Here is a 20,045-nt window from a genome sequence, read left to right as displayed (position 1 = left end):
GCGAGGTGGAATGGGGGGGCCGCGCTGACACCACGTTTCTCCTTGCAGCCTCCGGAGACACCATGGTGAAGGTCGGCGTGAATGGGTGAGTGGGGGGGCCCTGCAGGCCGGGTCTCCGCGCGGGGGTGGGGACGCCATCAAGGAGATCTCAAGGTCAGCGCTCCAAGGGCGGGGCGGGCACCCCAGTTGTGGGCTGCAGTTCGCCCTCCGCAGGATGGCTTTCGGGGAGCCTCCCGTCCCGGGGCCCTAGAGGCGCAGGAGGAGCCCCGCTTCTCCATCCCTCCCCACAAGTCCCTGCAGAGCCTCCTTTCTTCTCTTTCGCGCCATGGGGTCACGTGCTGGGGCGCCCCTCCCCCACCTGCAGCCCGGGTGCTGGATGCTCGGTGCATCACATGCCGCGGAGCGCCCCCAGTACCCCCACCCCCGTGGTGCCTTTCTTGCACCTCCTTTTTGGTGGCATGGCCGCCATGTTGCCACCGGGAAGGAAATGAATGAACCCCGTTAGGAAACTTTCCGTGGCCCTGGCCCCCCTCCTCCGCCCTGACTCACCCTTCCGCTGGCGCAGTGGGGTGGAGTCCCCGCTCCCTAACCAGGTGAGGCCGAGCTGGCCCCCAGGGGACCCCAGATTTAAGTGCTGGAGGACCCACCTCGGGAGTGATGCGCTCCCTGTAGGAGTCCCTGGATATTTTTTTTCACTTTTTATAAACGGGGGGGGGGTCCTTTTCTCCCTCGCTCCTGGAGAGGTGTGGCCCTGGGGCTGCTGAGTCATGGCTGCTGACTAAATCCCCACAGCAAGATGGCTCCTGGCCTCAGCGCCCCTCCCCGAAGCCCCTTCCCCGCGCCTGGCGGTGACCCAGCCCCAAAGGTCACCAGGCAGATTGGGTGTCTGCAGGATGGGAACCCAGCCTCCTAGCCACCGGCATCCTGGAAACCAGATCCCCCGCTCTGCCCTAATCTGGGCTTATATATAGCTCCTTGACCTTTCCCTGGGGGGCTGGCGCTCTCCCGCACATCTGCTCCCCCACGCCTAGTTTTGGGGAGAAGACTGGGCCATGAAGGTGCCACGACTGTCGCAGTGTCCTGTCCAGTTAATGTCCAACCTCCCCTCTTGCCCTTTGAACTATTCGCTGCTGAGTGGGCAACTCTGTGCTCCCTAAAGGGCGTAGCCTCGAGTGAAGCCAGGAGGAAGGAGTGTGCCCCGGACACAGATAGGGGGTGCTGCAGACATGTGGCAGGCATGGGCCCGGGTGGCAGCAATTTCTCCAGGGCGGGTCTCAGCCCAGCTCACCTCAGGCAGAATGGGAACTGCACTGGATGATGGTCTGGCAGGGCTGCTGGAGAAGGATAGTTAGAGCCCTTGGCCTCCGGGTAGGGAAGTGCTATCATCTCTCATAAGGAGGATGAGCAAGCCCAGGCAGTAAAGCACACATTTTCCCACACTGGGAACCTGGGTTAGAGCCCCCTCCAGCACCACGTGGGAGCACCAAGCCTCACAAGAGGTGGAGCAGTTCTGTAGTGTCTGATTTTTTTCCCTTACTACCTTTCACTATCTTGAGAATCAAAAAGGCCATTGGAGGTATGGGGGTCAAGCAGATTACAAGCCCCTTTGGAGTCCTAAGGCAAAGAAAGGAAGGAAAGGACTGAGCAGTGGCACACCCAGTAAAGTACATGCTGCAAAGGACAAAGCCCTGGGCTCAAGCCCCCACTCCCCACCTGCAGGAGAAATGCTTCAAGAACAGTGAAGTTGTGATCCGAGAGATGGTATGGTGGATAAAGGGTTTGACTCAAGCATAAGGTCCTGGGTTCCATCTCTGGTCTGGTTCTTTCTCCTATCCCTCAATAAATAAATATTTTTTTAAAAGAACAGTGAAGCATTGTAGGTCTCTCCAATCTTCCTCTTCTCCATCCATCCAGTTTATCTCCATCCAGTAAAACTTTCTAAAATATTTACTTATTAGATACAAAAATTGGGAGGGGAGAGGTAGGAAGGGGAAGAGACAGACACCTGCAGCCTTGCATCATCAAAAAGCTTTTCTCCTGCAGGTGGGAACCTGGGGCTTGAACCTGGTTCCTTGCGTACTGTAATGGGTGCACTTAAACAGATGCACCACCACTTGGTCCCCAATAGAACATTTTGAAAAGGGGAAAGGTGTACAGGCCTGGACCCCTGCTCACACTTGTGCCCCTCTGCTCTCAGATTTGGCCGCATCGGACGCCTGGTCACCCGGGCCGCATTTGACTCTGGCAAAGTGGAAATCGTTGCCATCAACGACCCCTTCATCGACCTCAACTACATGGTGCGTACTGCCCCCCTGTGGCTGGTGTGGGGATTGCAGCCGGCTGGAGAGCGGGTCCCTGGCATCAAGATGCGCTGGCCTGTATTTGTAGGTCTACATGTTCCAGTATGACTCCACTCACGGCAAATTCAAGGGCAGTGTCAAGGCGGAGAACGGGAAGCTTGTCATCAATGGAAAGCCCATCTCCATCTTCCAGGAGTGAGTGGGAGATGAAGCAGAGAGGCATCTGCTCTGGGGAGAGGAAAGGGTACCAGGGAGGGGTGCACGGTAGTATCCACCCCCCTCAATTCTGATCTCCCTTTTGCAGGAGAGACCCCGCCAACATCAAGTGGGGTGATGCTGGTGCCGAGTACGTCGTGGAGTCTACTGGGGTCTTCACAACCATGGAGAAGGCTGGGGTGAGCACGAGTGGGCCACCCTGGGGCTCCTTGAGTGGGAAGTTGGAGGTGGCTGGCTGGCTTCACCCCAGAAGGCAGAGCCTTAGAAGCTCCCTTTTCTGCAGGCTCACCTGAAGGGTGGTGCCAAGCGGGTGATCATCTCTGCCCCATCCGCCGATGCCCCCATGTTTGTGATGGGTGTGAACCATGAGAAGTACGACAACTCCCTCAAGATTGTCAGGTGAGTGTGGGCTTGAGTGGGGGAATGTGTCAAGGGGCCTGCTCCCCCTGACTGGCCTCCTGTGCCTCCTTTCAGCAACGCTTCCTGCACCACCAACTGCCTGGCTCCACTGGCCAAGGTCATCCATGACAACTTTGGCATCGTTGAGGGACTCATGGTAGGGGGGCTCCTCTATTCCCTCTGGGTTGGGGTGGGGGGAATACCACAGGGGAACACTGCGGGGCTCTCACTCCCACCACCTCTCCAGACCACAGTCCATGCCATCACCGCCACCCAGAAGACCGTGGACGGCCCCTCTGGGAAGATGTGGCGTGACGGCCGAGGAGCTGCCCAGAACATCATTCCTGCCTCCACCGGCGCCGCCAAGGCTGTGGGCAAGGTCATCCCTGAGCTTAATGGGTAAGACTAGCGCTCTCCCTAGGTTACCAGGGTGGGGTTTGGGCAGCCAGGCAGAGTGCTGACCCTCTACCCTGTGTCCACAGGAAGCTTACTGGCATGGCCTTCCGTGTGCCCACCCCCAACGTGTCTGTGGTGGATCTGACCTGCCGCCTGGAGAAAGCGGTGTGTGAGGGCAGAGACTGGGGTTCAGTGGAGGGGGTGGGGGGTCCACAAGTGCAAGCTGAATGACCTGTCTCCTCTGACCTGGTCAGGCCAAGTATGACGAAATCAAGAAGGTGGTGAAGCAGGCTTCTGATGGTCCCCTCAAGGGCATCCTAGGCTACACCGAGGACCAGGTACTGACTGGGTGCTCCTGAGGGTGGGTGCGGGGGGGGATTGCCCCCCCCCCTCACCCTGGGCAATTCTGGGTTCCCAACCTCAGCCCCCTTCCACTTCCCCAGGTCGTCTCCTGTGACTTCAATAGTGACACCCACTCCTCCACCTTTGACGCCGGTGCGGGCATTGCCCTCAACGACCACTTTGTCAAGCTTATCTCCTGGTAAGCAGCTAGCAGTGGGGTCAGGGAAAAGCAGGCGGGGGCTAACACCTTCTTCTGGTGGCTAACCTGCCTCCCGTCCCTCCTAGGTATGACAATGAGTTTGGCTACAGCAACCGTGTGGTGGACCTGATGGCCTACATGGCCTCAAAGGAGTGAGCCCTCTGGATGGATCTGCCACCCCAGGGGAGGGAAAGCAGCCCTTGCTTGGGGGGGGTCCTTCCCCAATCATCTAACACCAAGGATCTCCTGGCTTCCAGATTCCATCCCAGACCCTCTGAAGGAGGGGAGGGGCTCAGAGAGTCCTGTATTGTCACCTAACATCAATAAAGTGCACCATACCCTGCCAGTTGTGTGTGCTTGGTTTTGGGGGGGATTGACATAGGGGGACCTCCTGAGCTTCCCCTACTTCCTATATGGTGCCAAGCTTCCATGCAAGGCAGTCTACACATTGAGCTTTCTGGCCCCCAACTCTAGGTTAAGGGGCCTGACCTCCCCAAAGGTTGAGCTGGGCACTGGAAGCAGGCAGCAGTCTTGACAGTATCCACTGCCTTTTGAAAGACCCTCCCTGTTTCTGGGTGCTGCAAAAGCCAATGGCTATGCCAAGGACCAGCTGAGTGACATTTGAGTAAAACCTATCTACCAGGAAGCCAAGTGTTCTGGCTGGGAGGTAGCACAGTTATTATTGTTATCATGCAGAGATGGGGAGAGAAAGACACCTGCAGACCTGCTTCACCACCCTTGAATCGACCCCCCCTACTGGTGGGGAGCCGGGGATGCTTATTAACCCACTGTGCCTGACCCCCTTTAATATTTACTTTAATGAGAGACGAGAGCACTGCTCAGTTCTGGCTTGTTGGCGGAGAGGAGGCTGGGACTTCAGAGCTTCAGGCATGAGTTTTTGTTTTTTTTTTAACCAGAGCACTGCTCAGCTCTGGCTTATGGTGGTGCTGGGGATTGAACCTGGGACTTTGGAGCCTCAGGCACAAGTTATGCTATCTACCCTCCACCCTGCCATGAGAGTTTTTAATTTTACCATAGCACTCACTATTCAGCTCAGCCTTATAGTGGTACTAGGGATTTTTGGTGCTTCAGGCATGAGAGGCTCTTTGTATAACAATTATGCTGTCTCCTTTTTAAAATGGTTAAAGTGTTTTGCTGTAATCCCTGGAGGACACACAGGTTAGGGCTCTGGAGAGGGCTGAATCCAGTGCTGAGGTGCAGCCAGGCCCTGAGATGGGGGTGGAGGGTGAGAGCAGGGCAGAATGAGGCTATGGGCACCCAGCACCTGGAGGTCCTTAGGGTGGCTGCAGGGCACTCAGTCTCGCCTCCCTGATGGGAGTTATGAGGGCTGACTATGGGCCAGCCATTCACAGTGGTACATCGGTGCCCATCACCCTTGGGACCTGTGCCTCGTGCCATCCTGGCCCAGCACTGTGCCAGAGACAGAGAACTTGAGACAGGCACGCATGTGTCCAATAAATATTTGCCAGTTTCATTATTAAAGATTTCCATTCAAATGTCAGCTCAACAGTCTTCCCCCAGGCAGCTGCATTGACATTTTCTGTGCCATGTCCCCAACCTCTCCAAGCTTCTTCAAGTCTGGGGCATCTTCTTTCTGAGCTGTTGGTCTCAGATCAAAGCACGGAGTAGGCATACCTCCGAGCTGACGCTTGAAATTCAGACCCTGAGCTCACATGCACACACGCCCATGTATACACACACACACACACACACACACACACACACCAAAAGCAGCTTCACCCTCTCACTCCAAGGTGGCAGATAAAGGAGTGCCATCTCCCTCACGACCCAAAGTCACCTGGAAGGAGCACCAAAGTCCCTCCAGTGTGAGACACATCACTGTTGCGGGTCGGCAGGAGTCCCAGGAGTGCTGAAAGGGATGGCCACCTGCTCCACTGTCCCTCACCCACACTTGACACCAAAGCCCGGCTAGTTAGCACCAGGGCAGAATCAGAGGCCATCAGGGGCTCCAGGCCACAAATGGGAGAACAAGGACCACGTTCTTACTCAGTGGGGAAGGTAGGGTGGCATTTTAAAGATGGGCAGGTAGCAGACACCCACAAGAGCAATGGCAGGAGACCCCGGCAGCATGGGGAGGCAGGCCACATGCCTCACTGTAGACACCTTAGAGCCCCAGAGGCTAAGGACCCAGGGCCACTTGGACTGAAGCTGCTCCCTTCTTTGTACCCCCACCCCTGCCTTGGTGTCCCCACAGGGGAGGGGGGAGCCCTATCTCATGGAGCTGTCAGATGAGACATCACGATTGGAGTCCTCAGCCTCGCTTGGCGGTGGCGGGTCACTAGGCGGGACCGCAGTGAAAGCAGGAGGCTTTCTAGAAGAAACATCAGCTGTCACCTGGGGGCAGGCAGGAGTGCTGAGACCAGCATCCCTCCCCGCTGGCCTGAGTCTCTGGGAGGCCCTGGGTGAGGGGCTACAGGGCAGTGGGGTGGAAGGGGGGCAAGGAGGAAAGGACCCCCACCCTGAGAGTGGCTCAGCACTCAGGGCTGTCCAGCCTGCGAGCATTGACTGACTGGTCCCAGTGTTAATGTCTCCCTGTGACTGTCTTGCACTTTTTTGTCAAGGTTTAGTTTCTACAGGTCAGAGGTCCAAGCACACCCTGTTTCCCTTTTGTTGTGAGTCGTGGGCTGCCACTAGCCGAGCAGATGGCCAGAGCTGGTGGCATTGGGGGTCCTGCCAAACAGGGAAGGACAGAGGTGTCCTGTGAGGCCCACAGGTGAGCAGTGGGGGTGGGGGGCACGCCAGTCACTGCAAGTGGGGCACTGGCCCTAAATGCCCCTGCCACACCCCCAGGATCTTGGGAAGGCTCACCGGTCTCCAGACTGTGTGATGAGGCGGCGGCAGGTCTCCATCTGCACATCCAGGCCACGCTTCATGCTGCACATCTCCATGTACTCATGCAGGTGGCGGTTCATGTCGTTCTTGGCGGTGGCCAGCTCCAGCTATGGCGGGGGAGGGCCACAGTGCTGGTCAGCAGGCCCCTCCGAGGCCGGGGAGGCCTGAGCGCTCGCTCAGGCTTAGACATAAATTCCATGGCCCGGGAGGTGGTGCAGTAGATAAGAGTGTTGGACTCTCAAGCATGAGGTCCCGAGTTTGGTCCCCAGCATCGCATGTGCCAGAGGGATGCTCTGGTTCTCTCTCTCTCTCTCACCTGTATCAATAAATAAATAAATCTTAAAAAAAAAAATCACATCCCCATCTGCAAGGGAGACGCTTCATGAGTAGTGAAGTAAGTCTACAAGTATCTCTCTTTCTCTCTCCTTCTCTTTATAATCCCCTTCCCTCTCGATTTCTCTCTGCTTCTACCCAAAAATAAATAAAATAAAACAATCACCTGTCATGGCCAGGTTGGTCAGAGCACGCAGCTCGAATGACGGGGTCCCTGGTTTGATCCCCAGCACCACATGAGAGCAACAACTCCATGGGGTGAAATGGGGCTCTGCATTCCACCTCCCTCCTTGCTCTCAGAATACAGACTGACAAGGCCGAGCTGTCAGTTGAGGGGCAGAGCACAGGCCTCACATGCCTGAGGCCCAGAGCTCACTCCCTAGATTTCCATCTGCCAGAGCTGAGCAAGTACTCTTGAGTCTGTCTCATTAAAATGATACTTAAAATACTGAAACAAGCAGCCTGGGAGGTGGTGCAGTGGAAAAAGCACTGGATTCTCAAGCATGTGATGCCAAGTTCAATCCCTAACATCATGTGCCAGTGTGATGCTCAGGTTCTCTTTCTCTAAACCAATCAATCAATCTGGTCAAGTTCTTAGGAAGCACAGAAATTCTCTTATTCCTGCCAGCTCTCCTGAGAAGCTGCACCCACGGAGGAACAGTAAGGCTCCAGCCTGATCTCTCAGCACACTGCTGAGGAAGGGAGAGAGAGAGAGAGGGAAGGAGGAAGGAAAGAAGGCAGGCAGCAGTGGGGGCCACCTGTGTCCTCCTGCTCCCAGCTGGGCTGGCCTCATGGCTAATCCCCTCGCTCTGCCCACACTGTAACCATCTGTCTCCCTCACTGAATTGGGAGCTCTAGGAAGGGCTGACCTAGCTAGTCATGAGTGTTCTCCATCTCAGCATCTCAACTGGAAACTCATTCATTCATTCATTCATTCATTCACCCATTCACTGTGTAACTTTTTGGCCAGACCCACAGCTCACAGAAGCTCTGCAACACTGCTAATTCTCTTCCCACTTTGCCCATGTTACTTTATTTTCCCACACATAAGGCATTTGCAGAGTCAGACAGAAAGACTACCTGCCATGTGGTGTCCTCACTTAAGAATTTTTTTTAAATATTTTTTTCCCTTTTGTTGTTTTTTTACTGTTGTTGTTGATGTCGTCGTTGTTGGATAGGACCTTGTACACTGTATGTAATATGTGTACTTAACCAGGTTCATCACCACCTGGCCCCAAGAAATGTTTCAAGGGGCCAGATGGTGGCACACCTAGTTAAGCATACACATTATAGTGAGCAAGGACCCAAGTTCAAGCCCCTGGTCCCCACCTGCAGGAGGAAAGCTTCACGAATGGTGAAGCAGGGCTGCAGGTGTCTCTCTGTCTCTTTGCTTCTCAATCTTCCCCCCTCACAATTTCTCTTTCTCTATCCAATAATAAATAAATATTTTTTAAAATGTTTCAAATGGGAGTTGGGCGGTAGCACAGTGGGTTAAGCGCACATGGTGCAAAGCGCAAGGACCAGCGTAAGGATCCCAGTTCAAGCCCCCAGCTCCCCACCTACAGGGGAGTCGCTTCACAAGCGGTGAAGCAGGTCTGCAGGTGTCTTTCTCTCCCCCTCTCTATCTTCCCCTCCTCTATCCATTACTCTCTGTCTTATCCAGCAATGACGACATCAATAATAACAACAATCATTACTACAACAATAAAACAACAAGGGCAACAAAAGGGAATAAGTAAATAAATAATATATTTTTTAAATAGTTCAAATGCTGGAGGGGTTGTGGGGGACAAAGGAACCCTCCTGCACTGCTACTGGGAAGGTAAACTGGCCCAACCCCTGTGGAGAACAGTCTGGAGAACTCTTAGAAGGCTACAAGTGGGCCTACCCTATGACCCTGCAATTCCTCTCCTGGGGATATATTCTAAGGACCTAAATACACACATCCAAAAAAAAAATTATGTATACCTATGTTAATAGCAGCTCAATTTGCAACTTAGGTGTCTGACAACAGATGAGTGGCTGAATAAGTTGTGGTCTATATACACAATGGAATACTACTCAGTTATTAAAAATGGTGAATTCACCTTCTTCACTTCATCTTGGATGGAGATTGAAGGAATCATGTTAAGTGAGACAAATCAGAAAGAGAAGAATGAATATGAAATGATCTCACTCACAGACAGGAATTGAAAAATAACAACAGAGGGAAACTGGGAAAACATAAAACAGAACTTGGACTGGCTTTGGTGTATTGCATCAAAGTTAAGGACTCCAGGATGAGGGCAGTGTTTAGGTCCTGGAACATGATGGTGGAGGAGGACCTAGGTGGGGGGGTTAGAGTATTAAGTGGAAAACTGAGAAATGTTACACATGTACCAACTAGTGGATTTTACTGTATTAATTCCCCAATAAAGAGGAAAAATATGTTTCATGTGGGGCTGGGTGGTGGAGCACCTGGTTGAGTGCACGTGTTACAAAGTGCAAGGATCCCAGTTCAAGTCCCCAGTTCCCATCTACAAGGAGGAAGTTTTCATTAGTGGTGAAGCTGTGCTGTACATGTCTCTCTTTCTCTTGCCCTCTCTAGCTCCCCTTCCCCTTTGATTTCTCTGTCTCTATCCAGTAACTAACATACTCTAAAAAAAAAAAAAAAGTAAATAAATAGTGGTCCAGGAGATGGTGCAATGGATAGTGTTGGACTCTCAAGCATGAGCTCCTGAGTTTAGTCCCCAACAGCACATGTGCCAGAGTGATGTCTGCTTCTTTCCCTCTTCTTATCCCTCTCATGAATGAATGAATGAATAAATAGATAAATAAATAAATAAATATTTTGTGTGGTCCAGGAGGTGGCTCAGTGATAATCCCCTGTGGGTGGGGAACCGGAGGCTCAAACCAGGATCCTTACGCTGGTCCTTGCGCTTTTCACCACGTGCAGTTAACCCACTGCACTACTGCCCGATTCCCAAAATATTTCTTAAAAAGGAAGAAATGAGGGCAGGGGTAGATGTCATAATGGTTATGCTAAGAGCATGTCATACTTGAGACTCCAAAGTCCCAGGTTCAATCCCCTGCACCACTATAAGGCAGAGCTGAGCAGTGCTCTGGTAAAAAAAAAAAAAAAAAAAAAAAAAGAAAAGAAAAATGTTAGGACTACTGAAAGAGCTCACTTGGATAGTGTGATGCTTTGCTATTTACACAACCTAGGTTTGAACCCAGCCCCCACTGCACTAAAGGAAACTGTGGTGCTGTGGTCCCTTTCTCTCTCTCTCTCTCTCTCTCTCTCTCTCTCTCTCTAACTCTCTCTCTGCCTTTCTGTCTATCTGAAAAATGAAAATGAAAAAGAATGCAGGATGTCACTAACTTTTGTGCAGATGGGCTGACAATGGCAGCCACTGCCTTTACCCAGGAGAGTCAGCATGGGTGGGGCTGACTTCCAGGTTCTAGAGCTCTTCACTGAGCAGGACAGGAAGAAAGGAAGGAACCACTTACATCCTATTACAACACAGGGCCACCAGCACGCTGCTTCACTCCCAAAGTTAAAGCATGGAGGGGCTGCAGGGCTGTTCTCTAACAGGAAAGCCCACAGGGACAGCAAAGCCTGTGAGTGACTATGTGCCTAAGACAAGGCTGGGCTGAGCTGGGTTGGGTTGGAGAGAGAAGAGGAGCTGGGGACCAAGAAGCCCCTCTCACCCTGCGCCCTAACCTTAGCTTTGCCATCAAAGGTGGGACAGTCACAAAGATAAAGGAATCTCAGGAGGCCTAGTGGATGACCAAGGGCAACAATACCATTCAAAGTCACCGTGCCAGTGCCTCTAGCATTTCTCCTGACTCTACCAGGGGTGGGCCAGGTGACTTACTAAAGCAACTTAATAGTAGGGGCCAGCAGTAGCCTGGGTAAGCACACATTACAGTGCGCAAAGACCTGGGTTCAAGGCCCTGGTCCCCACCTGTAGGGGGAAAGCTTCACAAGTTGTGAAGCAGGGCTGCAGGTGTCTCTCTCTCTCTCTCTATTCTCCTCCACTCTCAATTTCTCTGTGTCTATCTCATAATAAAACAAAACAAAACAAAAAAAGCAGCTTACTAGCTGGGGAGGGGGTTTCAGCAGGTGAGTCACTGAACCTGGAGGCATGAGGTCTTGAGGTCTATTTTTTTTTTTAACTACAGCACTGCTTAGCTCTGGCTTATGGTGGTGCAAGGGATTAAACCTGGGACTTAAGAGGCACAGGCATGAGAGTCTCTGCATAACAATTATGCTGTCTACCACTGCCTGAGTTTAACCCTTGGAACTATGCATGCCACACTGAGGATCTAGTTCAATCTTGTGTGTGTGTGTGTGTGTGTGTGTGTGTGTGTATGTATTATAAGAGATTAAAAGGTTCTGCTTACAGAGCAAGACCACCTGATATGGGAGGGGTGACTGACTGTTCAGGAAAAAAATGGGTCAACTTCCTTAGCAAAATGCAGGGGAAGTGTGAGTGCAACAGTGTATATGTGGCCTTGAAGGGAAGTCACCCACCTCCTCATGCCCAGGCCACTGTTCAGGAAGGACCCTCCCACTAGGGCAGGACGGCACCCAGCAACTAGCTTCCTCCACTGGGGGCCTCTATGCCTCCCTGGAGCCCCTAAAGACTTAGAGTCTAAGTTAAAGCACTGGCTCTGTATGCCATTCTAGAAGGTTCCTCAAGCCTAAGGAAACCCCTCTGCTAGCTTATAGTCCTCAAGGCAGCCCACTCCCGAGGCTCAGCCATAGCAACAAGGACTGCCAGGCAGATGCCACCCTCAACTTGTGTATGTGTTACCTTGCTGACAATGCTGCCAGGGAGGTATTACCCAGATCACAACTTTACAAATACAGAAACAGGAGCTGGAGGAGTGGAAGGTGAGGAATCTGTGTCAGATTCCTCTGTGACAGAGCTGACATCTGTCCAGAAGAGCCCAACCAAGACACTTGGGCCGAGAGACCCATGTTTTGGTATGGGGGGGGGGGCATCCCCACAGCCCTGCACTCAACACCACGGGACCTATGTCCCCCAGCTCTGACCCCCAGCTTTACCTCTATCTGGTCGATGGTTTCCTGATATTCTTTCTCCCGGGTTTTGAACAGGGACTCAGTATCTTTAATCACCTTCTCCAGACTGTCTTCCTGCTGCTGGAGGAAAAAGGAAGGGGAAAGGCCAGCGGAGAGGAGGGGGAGGGGAGGGGAGGGGAAGGGAGAGGAGGGGAGGGAAGGAGGAATTGGGGCAGGGCCATCCACAGGGCCAGGGTGGGGGGAGAGAGAGAGAGAGAGTCCGTTAGAGGAAACTGAAGGAAGAACAGAGGAGCAGAAAGGAAGAGGGAGCAGCTGGGTGAGGATGAAGGCCACAGAGGGGAGACACGTGGGGGTGGGGGCTGAGCTGGCCAGGCGGGAGGGGAGGTTACCTCTCCCTGGGCCTCTGCGGCCGCCATGGCATAGCCTGAGAAATCCTCCCACAGCAGCAGGGTCTCCTCAGTCTCCTCCCAAGTCAGGCTGTCACAGTCGTCCTCAAAATCATATTCCCTCCTAGAGACAGGGAACCTGGGTGTCAGGGTGGCCTGCTGGCAAGGCTGGGGGGCTCCGGCCTCGGGGTGCTCTGTGCGGTGGGGCGGGACTCACAGCTGGTTGAGCATGCGCTGCATCTCCTCGTTGATGCTGAGGGCTGTGCTCTCCTCCTCATCCCCCTCGGGCTGGTGGGGCCCATCACTCTCTGACAGGGAGGTGTCCTCCTCGATGGCAGCCTTGCGCTCCCGCTTCCGCCCCCCCATGGATGGGACCTTAATGGGAGACAAGTGCAGAGACTACAGAGACGAGGCCGGGTGCGTGAGGAGAAAGGGCGGTGGGCACCGGCAGGGGAGGTGTGGGCCAGCAGGAGGGGGGGGCGGGCAGGAGGGTGGACAAAGAGAAAGAGAAGACAGTTACAATGACAGAAAGAGACAACAGTGCCACCAGAGGCAGGCAGACAGACACATAGATGGGCATGGGGCTACAGACTGCAGAATGAGGGAGAGAGCCTGGGAAAGAGAGGAAAGAAACAAAAGAAAGCAGTGAGATCAAGGTGAGAAGGGGCTGTGCTGACGCTGAGATGTGCAAACTGGCTGGAGAGGAATTTTTGTTTTTCTGCATTTGTAACAAAGTGGCCAAACTAGAGAGGTTTTTTTTTTTTTTTTTTTTTTTTTTTTTTTTTAAGGCTGCAGGAGAAGACACAATGTTTACAAAAGAGAACCTAAATCGCATGTCTCCAGTTCTGAAAAGACAGAAGGAGATGGGCTGGGTGGAAACAAATGAAGCAGGAAGAAAAGGAGAGAGGGAAGAAAGAGAGGAGGGAAGAGGAGGGGAAGTGTGCGCTGAGAAGCCCAGCAAGTCACTGATGGCCAAAGGCCCAGAGTTGAGGTACTAGGACTGGGGACATTAATAAGCTTGCGTGAGTGCAAAACTAACCAGCTTCTTCTGTGGAGAAAGCCAGAGTAGGTGAAGAGAAGGGGAGAGAGAGGGAGAGAGGGAGGGAGGGAGGGAGGGAAGAGAAGGCATTAGAGGCAGCTCCCAGACTTCTCTTCAGAGGCTGCTCCTCGCCCAAGCCCAAGCCGGCCTCCACCCCTGGCCTCAGCTCCCCCTTGTAGCCAAGGCCCTGGGGAGGAGCCCAGGCGGAGGTGGAGGCCGGCTCTCACCTGGAACATCTTGATCATGTCCTCGCAGTTGCGCTGCTGGGCCACATCACAGAGCTTGGCCGTGATGTCGATGCGGCGGCAGATGTCCATGTCCACCTTCATGGCCTTCTCCTGAATCTTCGTGTCCAGCTCAGACAGGTTCTGCCAGGAACACAGGTGCCATGAGGAGGCCGCAGGAGGTCTGGGCTCCCAGCACCCGACAGCACTCCACTCCCCAGCCAGAGGGGACGCTATGTTCCCATAAAGGGGGCATGGTGGCCATGATAATCAAACAGCAGCCTGGGAGGGGACGCAGTTGGACTCCTGAGCATGAGGTCTCGAGTTCAATCTTTGGCAGCATATGTACCAAAGTGATATCTGGCTCTCTCTCTCTCTCTCTTTCCTTCTGTCTCTCTCATTAATAAATAAAATCTTGGGACTGGGTGGTGGTGCACTTGGTTGAGCCCACATATTACAGTGTGCAAGGACCGAGGCTCAAGCCTCCAGCTCCCACCTGCAGGGGAAAAGCTTCACAGGTGGTGGTGAATCGGTGCTGTGGGTATCTCTCTCTCTCTATTTTTTTTTTTTTTTTTTTTTTTTTTTTACCAGAGCACAGCTCAGTGGTGCGGAGATCAAACCCAGGACTTTGGAACCTCAGGCATAAGAGTTTCTTTACATAACCATTATGCTATTTATCTCTGTCCTCTCCCTATCTCCCCCTCCCCTCTCAATTTTTGGCTGTCTCTACTCAATAAATAGACAGTTAAAAATTACATTTAGGGGGAGTTGGGCGGTAGCACAGGAGTTAAGCGCAGGTGGCGTGAAACACAAGTGACCGGCTTAAGGAGTCTGGTCAAGCCCCCAACTCCCCACCTGCAGGGGAATTGCTTCACAGGCGGTGAAGCAGGTCTGCAGGCGTCTGTCTTTCTCTCCCCCTCTGTCTTCCCCTCCTCTCCCCATTTCTCTCTGTTCTATCCAACAACGAAGACATCAATAACAACAACAATAAAACAACAAGGGCAACAAAAAGGGAAAATTAATAAATAAATATTTTTTAAAATTACATTTAAAATGACACATATGTCATTTGATTTATGAATACATAAATTCACATCTCTATCTCTTCACCCAGAGATGAGCAAGTTGGGCCACTGCGCTGGGGCTCTGCTTCCCAATCACTAGGAGCCAAGGTGGCTTATATTCGCTTTTGACACAACACCCCCAACACCTGGACTTCTGTTCCTCTTTTTCTCTTGAACTAAGATGTGGCTGGGGGTGAAAGATGTGGCTCACCTGCTGGACACACACTTGACCAGGTGTGAGGAGTCGGGTTCAAGCCCCCGGCCACCACATGGGAGGACCATGCAAAGGGGCAGCTGCTTGAGCAGCGCTGTGATACTCCTACTCTGCCTCTCACTTTTGCCCTCAACTTAATAAAGAGAAAGAGTCCACTGGGCAGACATCCCCAGCAACATCCCTGGTTGGGGGAAGAGAGAAAGAAGTTGAGAGTGGCAGGGGCACCCCGTGAACACTCACGTTGCTCATGAGCCCCTTGAAGACGACCAGCTCAGCTTTTAGCTGCTCCACCTTCATAGCCAGCTCCTCCTGGCAGGCATCGGCCTCCTGGGCTTCCTGTGGGGGAGACAGGCCCATGGAGAGAAGGCCAAGAGGGGCAGGTGGGGCATGCCCAGGCCTGGGAGCACCTACCTCCTGGAGCTCAGCTACTCGCTCCTGTAGCTGCACCCGAACTGTGTATTCCTCTTCCCACCTGCGGGCAGAGGACAGGGTCTGAGGCAGCACCAGAGGGCTTCCTGTCCCCCTCTGCTCAGGGTGCAGGCCAATTGGGCTCGGGGGTGGGAAGAGCCCTGCTCAGGGATGTCTGGCCACCAGCCTTAGCCACAGCAGCTATCAGTGGATCTCAGCCCGAGGTACCAGCTGCTCCACTAAGCCCCACACCAGGGCTGGCGAGGGGAGGGGATCTTAGGGCCCAGCCCCTCTGCTGGGAGGCCCTGCATTCCCAGCAGCCCCCACCAAGCCACAGGTCCCAGCCCAGACTCCCACCTTCATATGCTCAGTCCAGCTACCCTGCCCACTGGGGACTGCTTACACCTGGATAGGCAGCTGTGGTACTCACCTGGCACCAGCAGAGTTGATCAAGACAGAGGACCCTGGAGGTTCACCCCATGGGCTGCAGACTGCCCCCAGGCCCCTATCTGAGTCATAGAGAGGAGTCATGACTGGCTTGTGGCACTGAAGCCAAATGTACTGCAAACAGCCAAGCCCAGGGAGAGGGAAATGGGCTTGGAAGTGACAGCTGTTGAGACCCAGGATTCAGAAACCACAGTGGGGCTCGGACCCTTGGGATCTGTGTCCCAGGGCCAGGCGTTTCACCCAGGGTACATCAACATGGGAGAGTGCAGCTGCAAGGCCAGGCAGAGAGAAATGGAGAGAGAAAAGAGAAAGACATCTGCAGCACTGCTTCACCACTTGTGAAGCTTCCCCCCTAAAGTCCTTGACATTGTAAGATACAGTGAGACTGAGAAACCAGAGCACTGCTCAGCTGTGGCTAATGGTGATGATGGGGGTTGAACCTGGGTCCTTAAGAGCCTCAGGAATGAAAGTCTTTTACAGAACCATTACGCTGTCTCCCTCCTGCTCTGTTCTTTTGTTTGTTTGTTTGTTTTTCATTTTAAAGACTGATGTATTTATGAGAAAGTGACCAGAGCATCACTCTAGCTTGTATTACACTAGGGACTGAACTCTGGATCTCATTCTTGAGAGTCCGAACTTCATCTACTGTGCCCCCTCCTGGACCCCTCTCCTCACATTCCATGAAGGTTGTCAGGCTTAGCGAGGAGGGGAACTACACTGAGAGAAAAACTTTAGTAGAAAAAATGGTGGTGAGGAAGTAGCAGCAGCACCTTGAAAGTGAGAGCCCTGGAGACCAGATTCTAAGACATGGCAGCCAGTCTGCCCAACTCCTTTCCGGCCTGCCCTCTGCTGCTCCCCTGGCTCCCTCCTCCTTGCTGTGCCCCTCACCCACAACCGCACTGCACCATTCCTAATAATAGCTCCTCCTTGCCACAGCGCCCCTCCCAGAGGGTGGGGAGCAGGCAACCAGCCCAGCCACCACCCTGCAGCCTTGTTACAGCCAGGCACTTGGTCCTCTTGGTTCCCTGCCCACCCTTCCCGCTCTCCACAGTGTGAAGGCAAGGGATGCCTTCCTCCCCACAGCAAAGGCCCCTGGAGGAAATGACTGAGAAGGACCAATAATCCTGGGGGGAGATGCATCAGGAGCAGCAGGATGCACTGTGTGCCAGTAAACTTGACAAATTCATTTAGAAACTTAAAGAAGTCATGAAGGATTCCGATTTGCTCAGTCACTCTTGGGAGGTGAAACATTCAGAAACAAAATGACCTGTAAGCCCAGCCAGAACCTACTACCCCACAAACGAAGCAGGGCTCAGAGAGAGAAAGAGAATGAGACCCCCAACACACACACACACACACACACACACGCACGCGCGCGCACACACACACCTGCCAAGGTCAACAGAGACAAGGGAGCTGAAAATAGAAGCCAAAAGGGCTCAGCAATTTCTCAGTTTAGTGCTCAAGTGGTGACAGGGTGTCCAGGCCACAGAAGAGTTGATGTTGCTATAAAGAGGAGAGAACAGGGCAGGGGAGATGGGGTGGGAGGACAGGGGGCACCAGAGTCATAGACCATATGCTTGACCAGTTGCTGCAGTGAGATGAGCTCATCCATCTCCAAAGAATTACTCTTTGCTGCCCTGACAGCTGCATCAAGGACAAACACACTCTCTCTCTCTCTTTCTGTTAGAAGAAGAAGGAGAAGGAGGAGGAGGAGAATGGAAAGAAATGCCCCTAAAAACAGCAGCTGTTGCTGTGGCTATGGATGGATTCCAGAATGGTCTGTGTTGTCCTACTGACTGTGCTAGTTAAATGCTGCCGGGGACAGAGGCATCTGAACGATGATGGCTTTAGAAGTCACAAACACCCAAAGACATTTTTAGGGCTTACAACAAAAGAAGCCAGCATGAGGACAGGCCTTGACCTCAGAAACCCACTGACCTCTAATCTGTTGACTCTGGCAGGTTACAGACCCTGGAATGTTGCCCCCTCTGCCCTCACCCATGGTCATTTCCCAGAACTGAGTTAACCCCAACCCACAGCTAACCCTCTGCTCCTGGCAGGACGGCAGTTCCCACTCTGTCCACAAGGGGTGAGAGCAGCTGCCCCAGAAGTTAAAAGTGAAAGCCCCCAACCATTCTCCTTTAGACCCCAGAACCAGGGCCTTCAGTCTACATAGTGCTTGTGTGTGTGTGTGTGTGTGGGGGGGGGGGCTGGCTGTCAGCCCCTGAAGGGATCCACTTGGTCCTGCACCCCTTCACCAGCCCACAGTGCTACCCCCGCCTGCTGACACACACTTTCTTCTTCTAGCGTTTGCCCTGACACACACTCATAGGGTGTGTCTCTCTTACCAAGTTACTGTGCTAGTTATTCACACTTTCACATCCCTCATCTTCCATTAGTCCTATGTCAATACCAGTCCCTTATTTTTCCCTAGGAATATATATATATATATATATATATATATATATATATATATATATATATATATATAATTTTACTTATTTATCTTCCAAGGAGAGAGATACACCAGAAGACTGCTCGTGGTGGGTGGTGCCTGGAATTAAACTTATGGCCTCTGGGGCTGTAGGCATGCAAGTCTAGTGTGTTTTCTTTACACTATGTCCCTGGCCTCTTCTTTTTTTCTTTTCTTTTACCAAAGTACTACTCAGTTCTGGTAGTGCTGCGTCTTGAACCTGGGAGTTTAATGTACTATCAGAGTTTAATGTACTATCACTGCTCCCTGATCCTTCTTTCACAAGTGATGATGCCCTGAGAATCCTCCATCTAGAAGGGGAGCTGGGACCTTGTGTCCATCAATATGGCCTGGGGACCCCCTGGGAGTGACAGCCTACAGACCCTCCCTGGCCACCAGCTCCCAGCTTCACTCTGCCGCCCAGATCACTGCTCTCTCCTGTGCTTCTGCTTTCACAGAGTGTCCCATGGGCTGAGGATGACAGGAAGCCGCTGTCTTCCACAGGGGATTTCTCAGGCCCCCTGTCCCTTCCATACTTCAGACTCCTGGCAGTCAGCACAGCCGTCCTGAAGACGAGGCAGAGCGGGAGCAGAAGGGGGACTCCCTCACAGCAAGCCGGAAGTCCCCGGCCCCTGGCTGTCAGGAGCCTGGCTTCTGCCCTCTCTGGGGGTGCCAGTCTGCCTATTTCCAATTCCCTCTCCTTCCAGGCTCCTCCTCGCACAGAGGAGACATTTCCTAGGACTACAGTCCTCCCTCCGCCTGACCCGGGCCTCCATCCACCGCTCTCCCCTCTCGCCACACACGCAGTCCCGGCCCGGCCGCTGCACCTCGATTCCTACCTCCGCTTGTACTCGTCCCGCTCGCGCTTCACTTTGGCCAGCACGTTGTAGAGGGCGCGGATCTCAGGGGTGATGGTGTCGATCTGCACGCCCACCCCGTCGGGGTGCACCCACGACAGGCCCGGGCCCTGCACCAGCGTGGGCTCCAGGCCCGGCCCGAGCCGCCGGGCGTGCGAGAAGGACCAGATGGTGCCCGGCGTGAAGCGGGGGGCGGCGGGCGAGCAGGCGGCGGGGGCGGCGGGGGCGGAGGGCGGGCCGGCGGGCGAGCCCAGCACCCGCGCGGCCGGGGCGCAGACGGCGGCGGGCCGGGCGCCCAGGGGCAGCCCCAGGGGCCGGATGGGGCTGACGAAGCCGGTCTGCACCGCCTGGTCGCGGCGCGGGCCCCGACGGCCCTGTTTGCCCTCTTCCAGCGCCTGCTGCAGCTGCTTCTCCAGCAGCCGGTTGCGGCGCTCCAGCTCGTGCACCTTGGCCAGGAAGCAGCGGAAGCGCAGGTTGAGCGTCTTGAGGACGCTGATGTTGGAACCCAGGTCGTTGCGGAGCGCCATGGCGGCGGGGGGCACCCGGCCCGGCCCGGCCGGCGAGTAGGGAGCGGGGCCGGCCGGGGACAGCGGCGCGGGGGACACGTCCCCGCCTCCGCCCCCGCCGAAGGGGTCGACCCCCAAAAGGTCCCCCGGAGGCCGCGCCAGGCCCTGCTGCTCCTGCTGCAGGAGGAAGAGGTTGGGCCCGAATAACGGATTCATGGCTGCGCCTTCGGCCGGAGATGGAGCGCCGAGCAACAGCAGGGATGCAGGGCGAGCGACACGGGCCAATCAGACGCCAGGGGGACGCCGGAGAGCCAATCAGGCGGCTCGGCAGCGGAG

The 20,045-nt window shown here is 54.0% G+C and overlaps 2 protein-coding genes across 9 annotated transcripts; one reads left to right on the top strand and one right to left on the bottom strand.

Annotated features, from left to right (window-relative positions):
• Positions 1-48: 48 nt before the first annotated feature.
• Positions 49-4,195, top strand: GAPDH (glyceraldehyde-3-phosphate dehydrogenase). Its single transcript, XM_007527837.3, has 11 exons — positions 49-85; positions 2,198-2,297; positions 2,389-2,495; positions 2,605-2,695; positions 2,800-2,915; positions 2,991-3,072; positions 3,163-3,314; positions 3,398-3,476; positions 3,566-3,649; positions 3,755-3,852; positions 3,939-4,195. Exons 1-11 carry the CDS (start codon positions 63-65, stop codon positions 4,006-4,008), a joined length of 1,002 nt encoding a protein of 333 aa, XP_007527899.1. The 5' UTR covers positions 49-62; the 3' UTR covers positions 4,009-4,195.
• A 1,128-nt stretch (positions 4,196-5,323) lies between these two features.
• IFFO1 (intermediate filament family orphan 1) lies at positions 5,324-19,971 on the bottom strand. Of its 8 annotated transcripts, none has more exons than XM_060190198.1 (9): positions 19,186-19,966; positions 15,427-15,487; positions 15,256-15,351; positions 13,741-13,881; positions 12,692-12,873; positions 12,478-12,598; positions 12,113-12,208; positions 6,703-6,833; positions 5,324-6,205 (listed from the first exon to the last, which is right to left on the bottom strand). In XM_060190198.1, exons 1-9 carry the CDS (start codon positions 19,923-19,925, stop codon positions 6,103-6,105), a joined length of 1,671 nt encoding a protein of 556 aa, XP_060046181.1. In that variant the 5' UTR covers positions 19,926-19,966; the 3' UTR covers positions 5,324-6,102. The 8 variants fall into 8 exon arrangements, with proteins under 8 accessions (XP_060046181.1, XP_060046182.1, XP_060046184.1 ...); XM_060190199.1 differs by having other exon boundaries at positions 12,692-12,849; positions 19,186-19,965; XM_060190201.1 differs by having other exon boundaries at positions 12,113-12,205; positions 12,692-12,849; positions 19,186-19,965.
• Positions 19,972-20,045: the final 74 nt, after the last annotated feature.

The sequence above is a fragment of the Erinaceus europaeus genome, chromosome 4 (assembly GCF_950295315.1).
Source record: "Erinaceus europaeus chromosome 4, mEriEur2.1, whole genome shotgun sequence".
In the NCBI taxonomy this organism is placed as follows: domain Eukaryota; kingdom Metazoa; phylum Chordata; class Mammalia; order Eulipotyphla; family Erinaceidae; genus Erinaceus; species Erinaceus europaeus.
The sequence above is the reverse complement of the archived record's forward strand: the minus strand, read 5'-3'. Positions and strand labels throughout refer to the sequence as shown.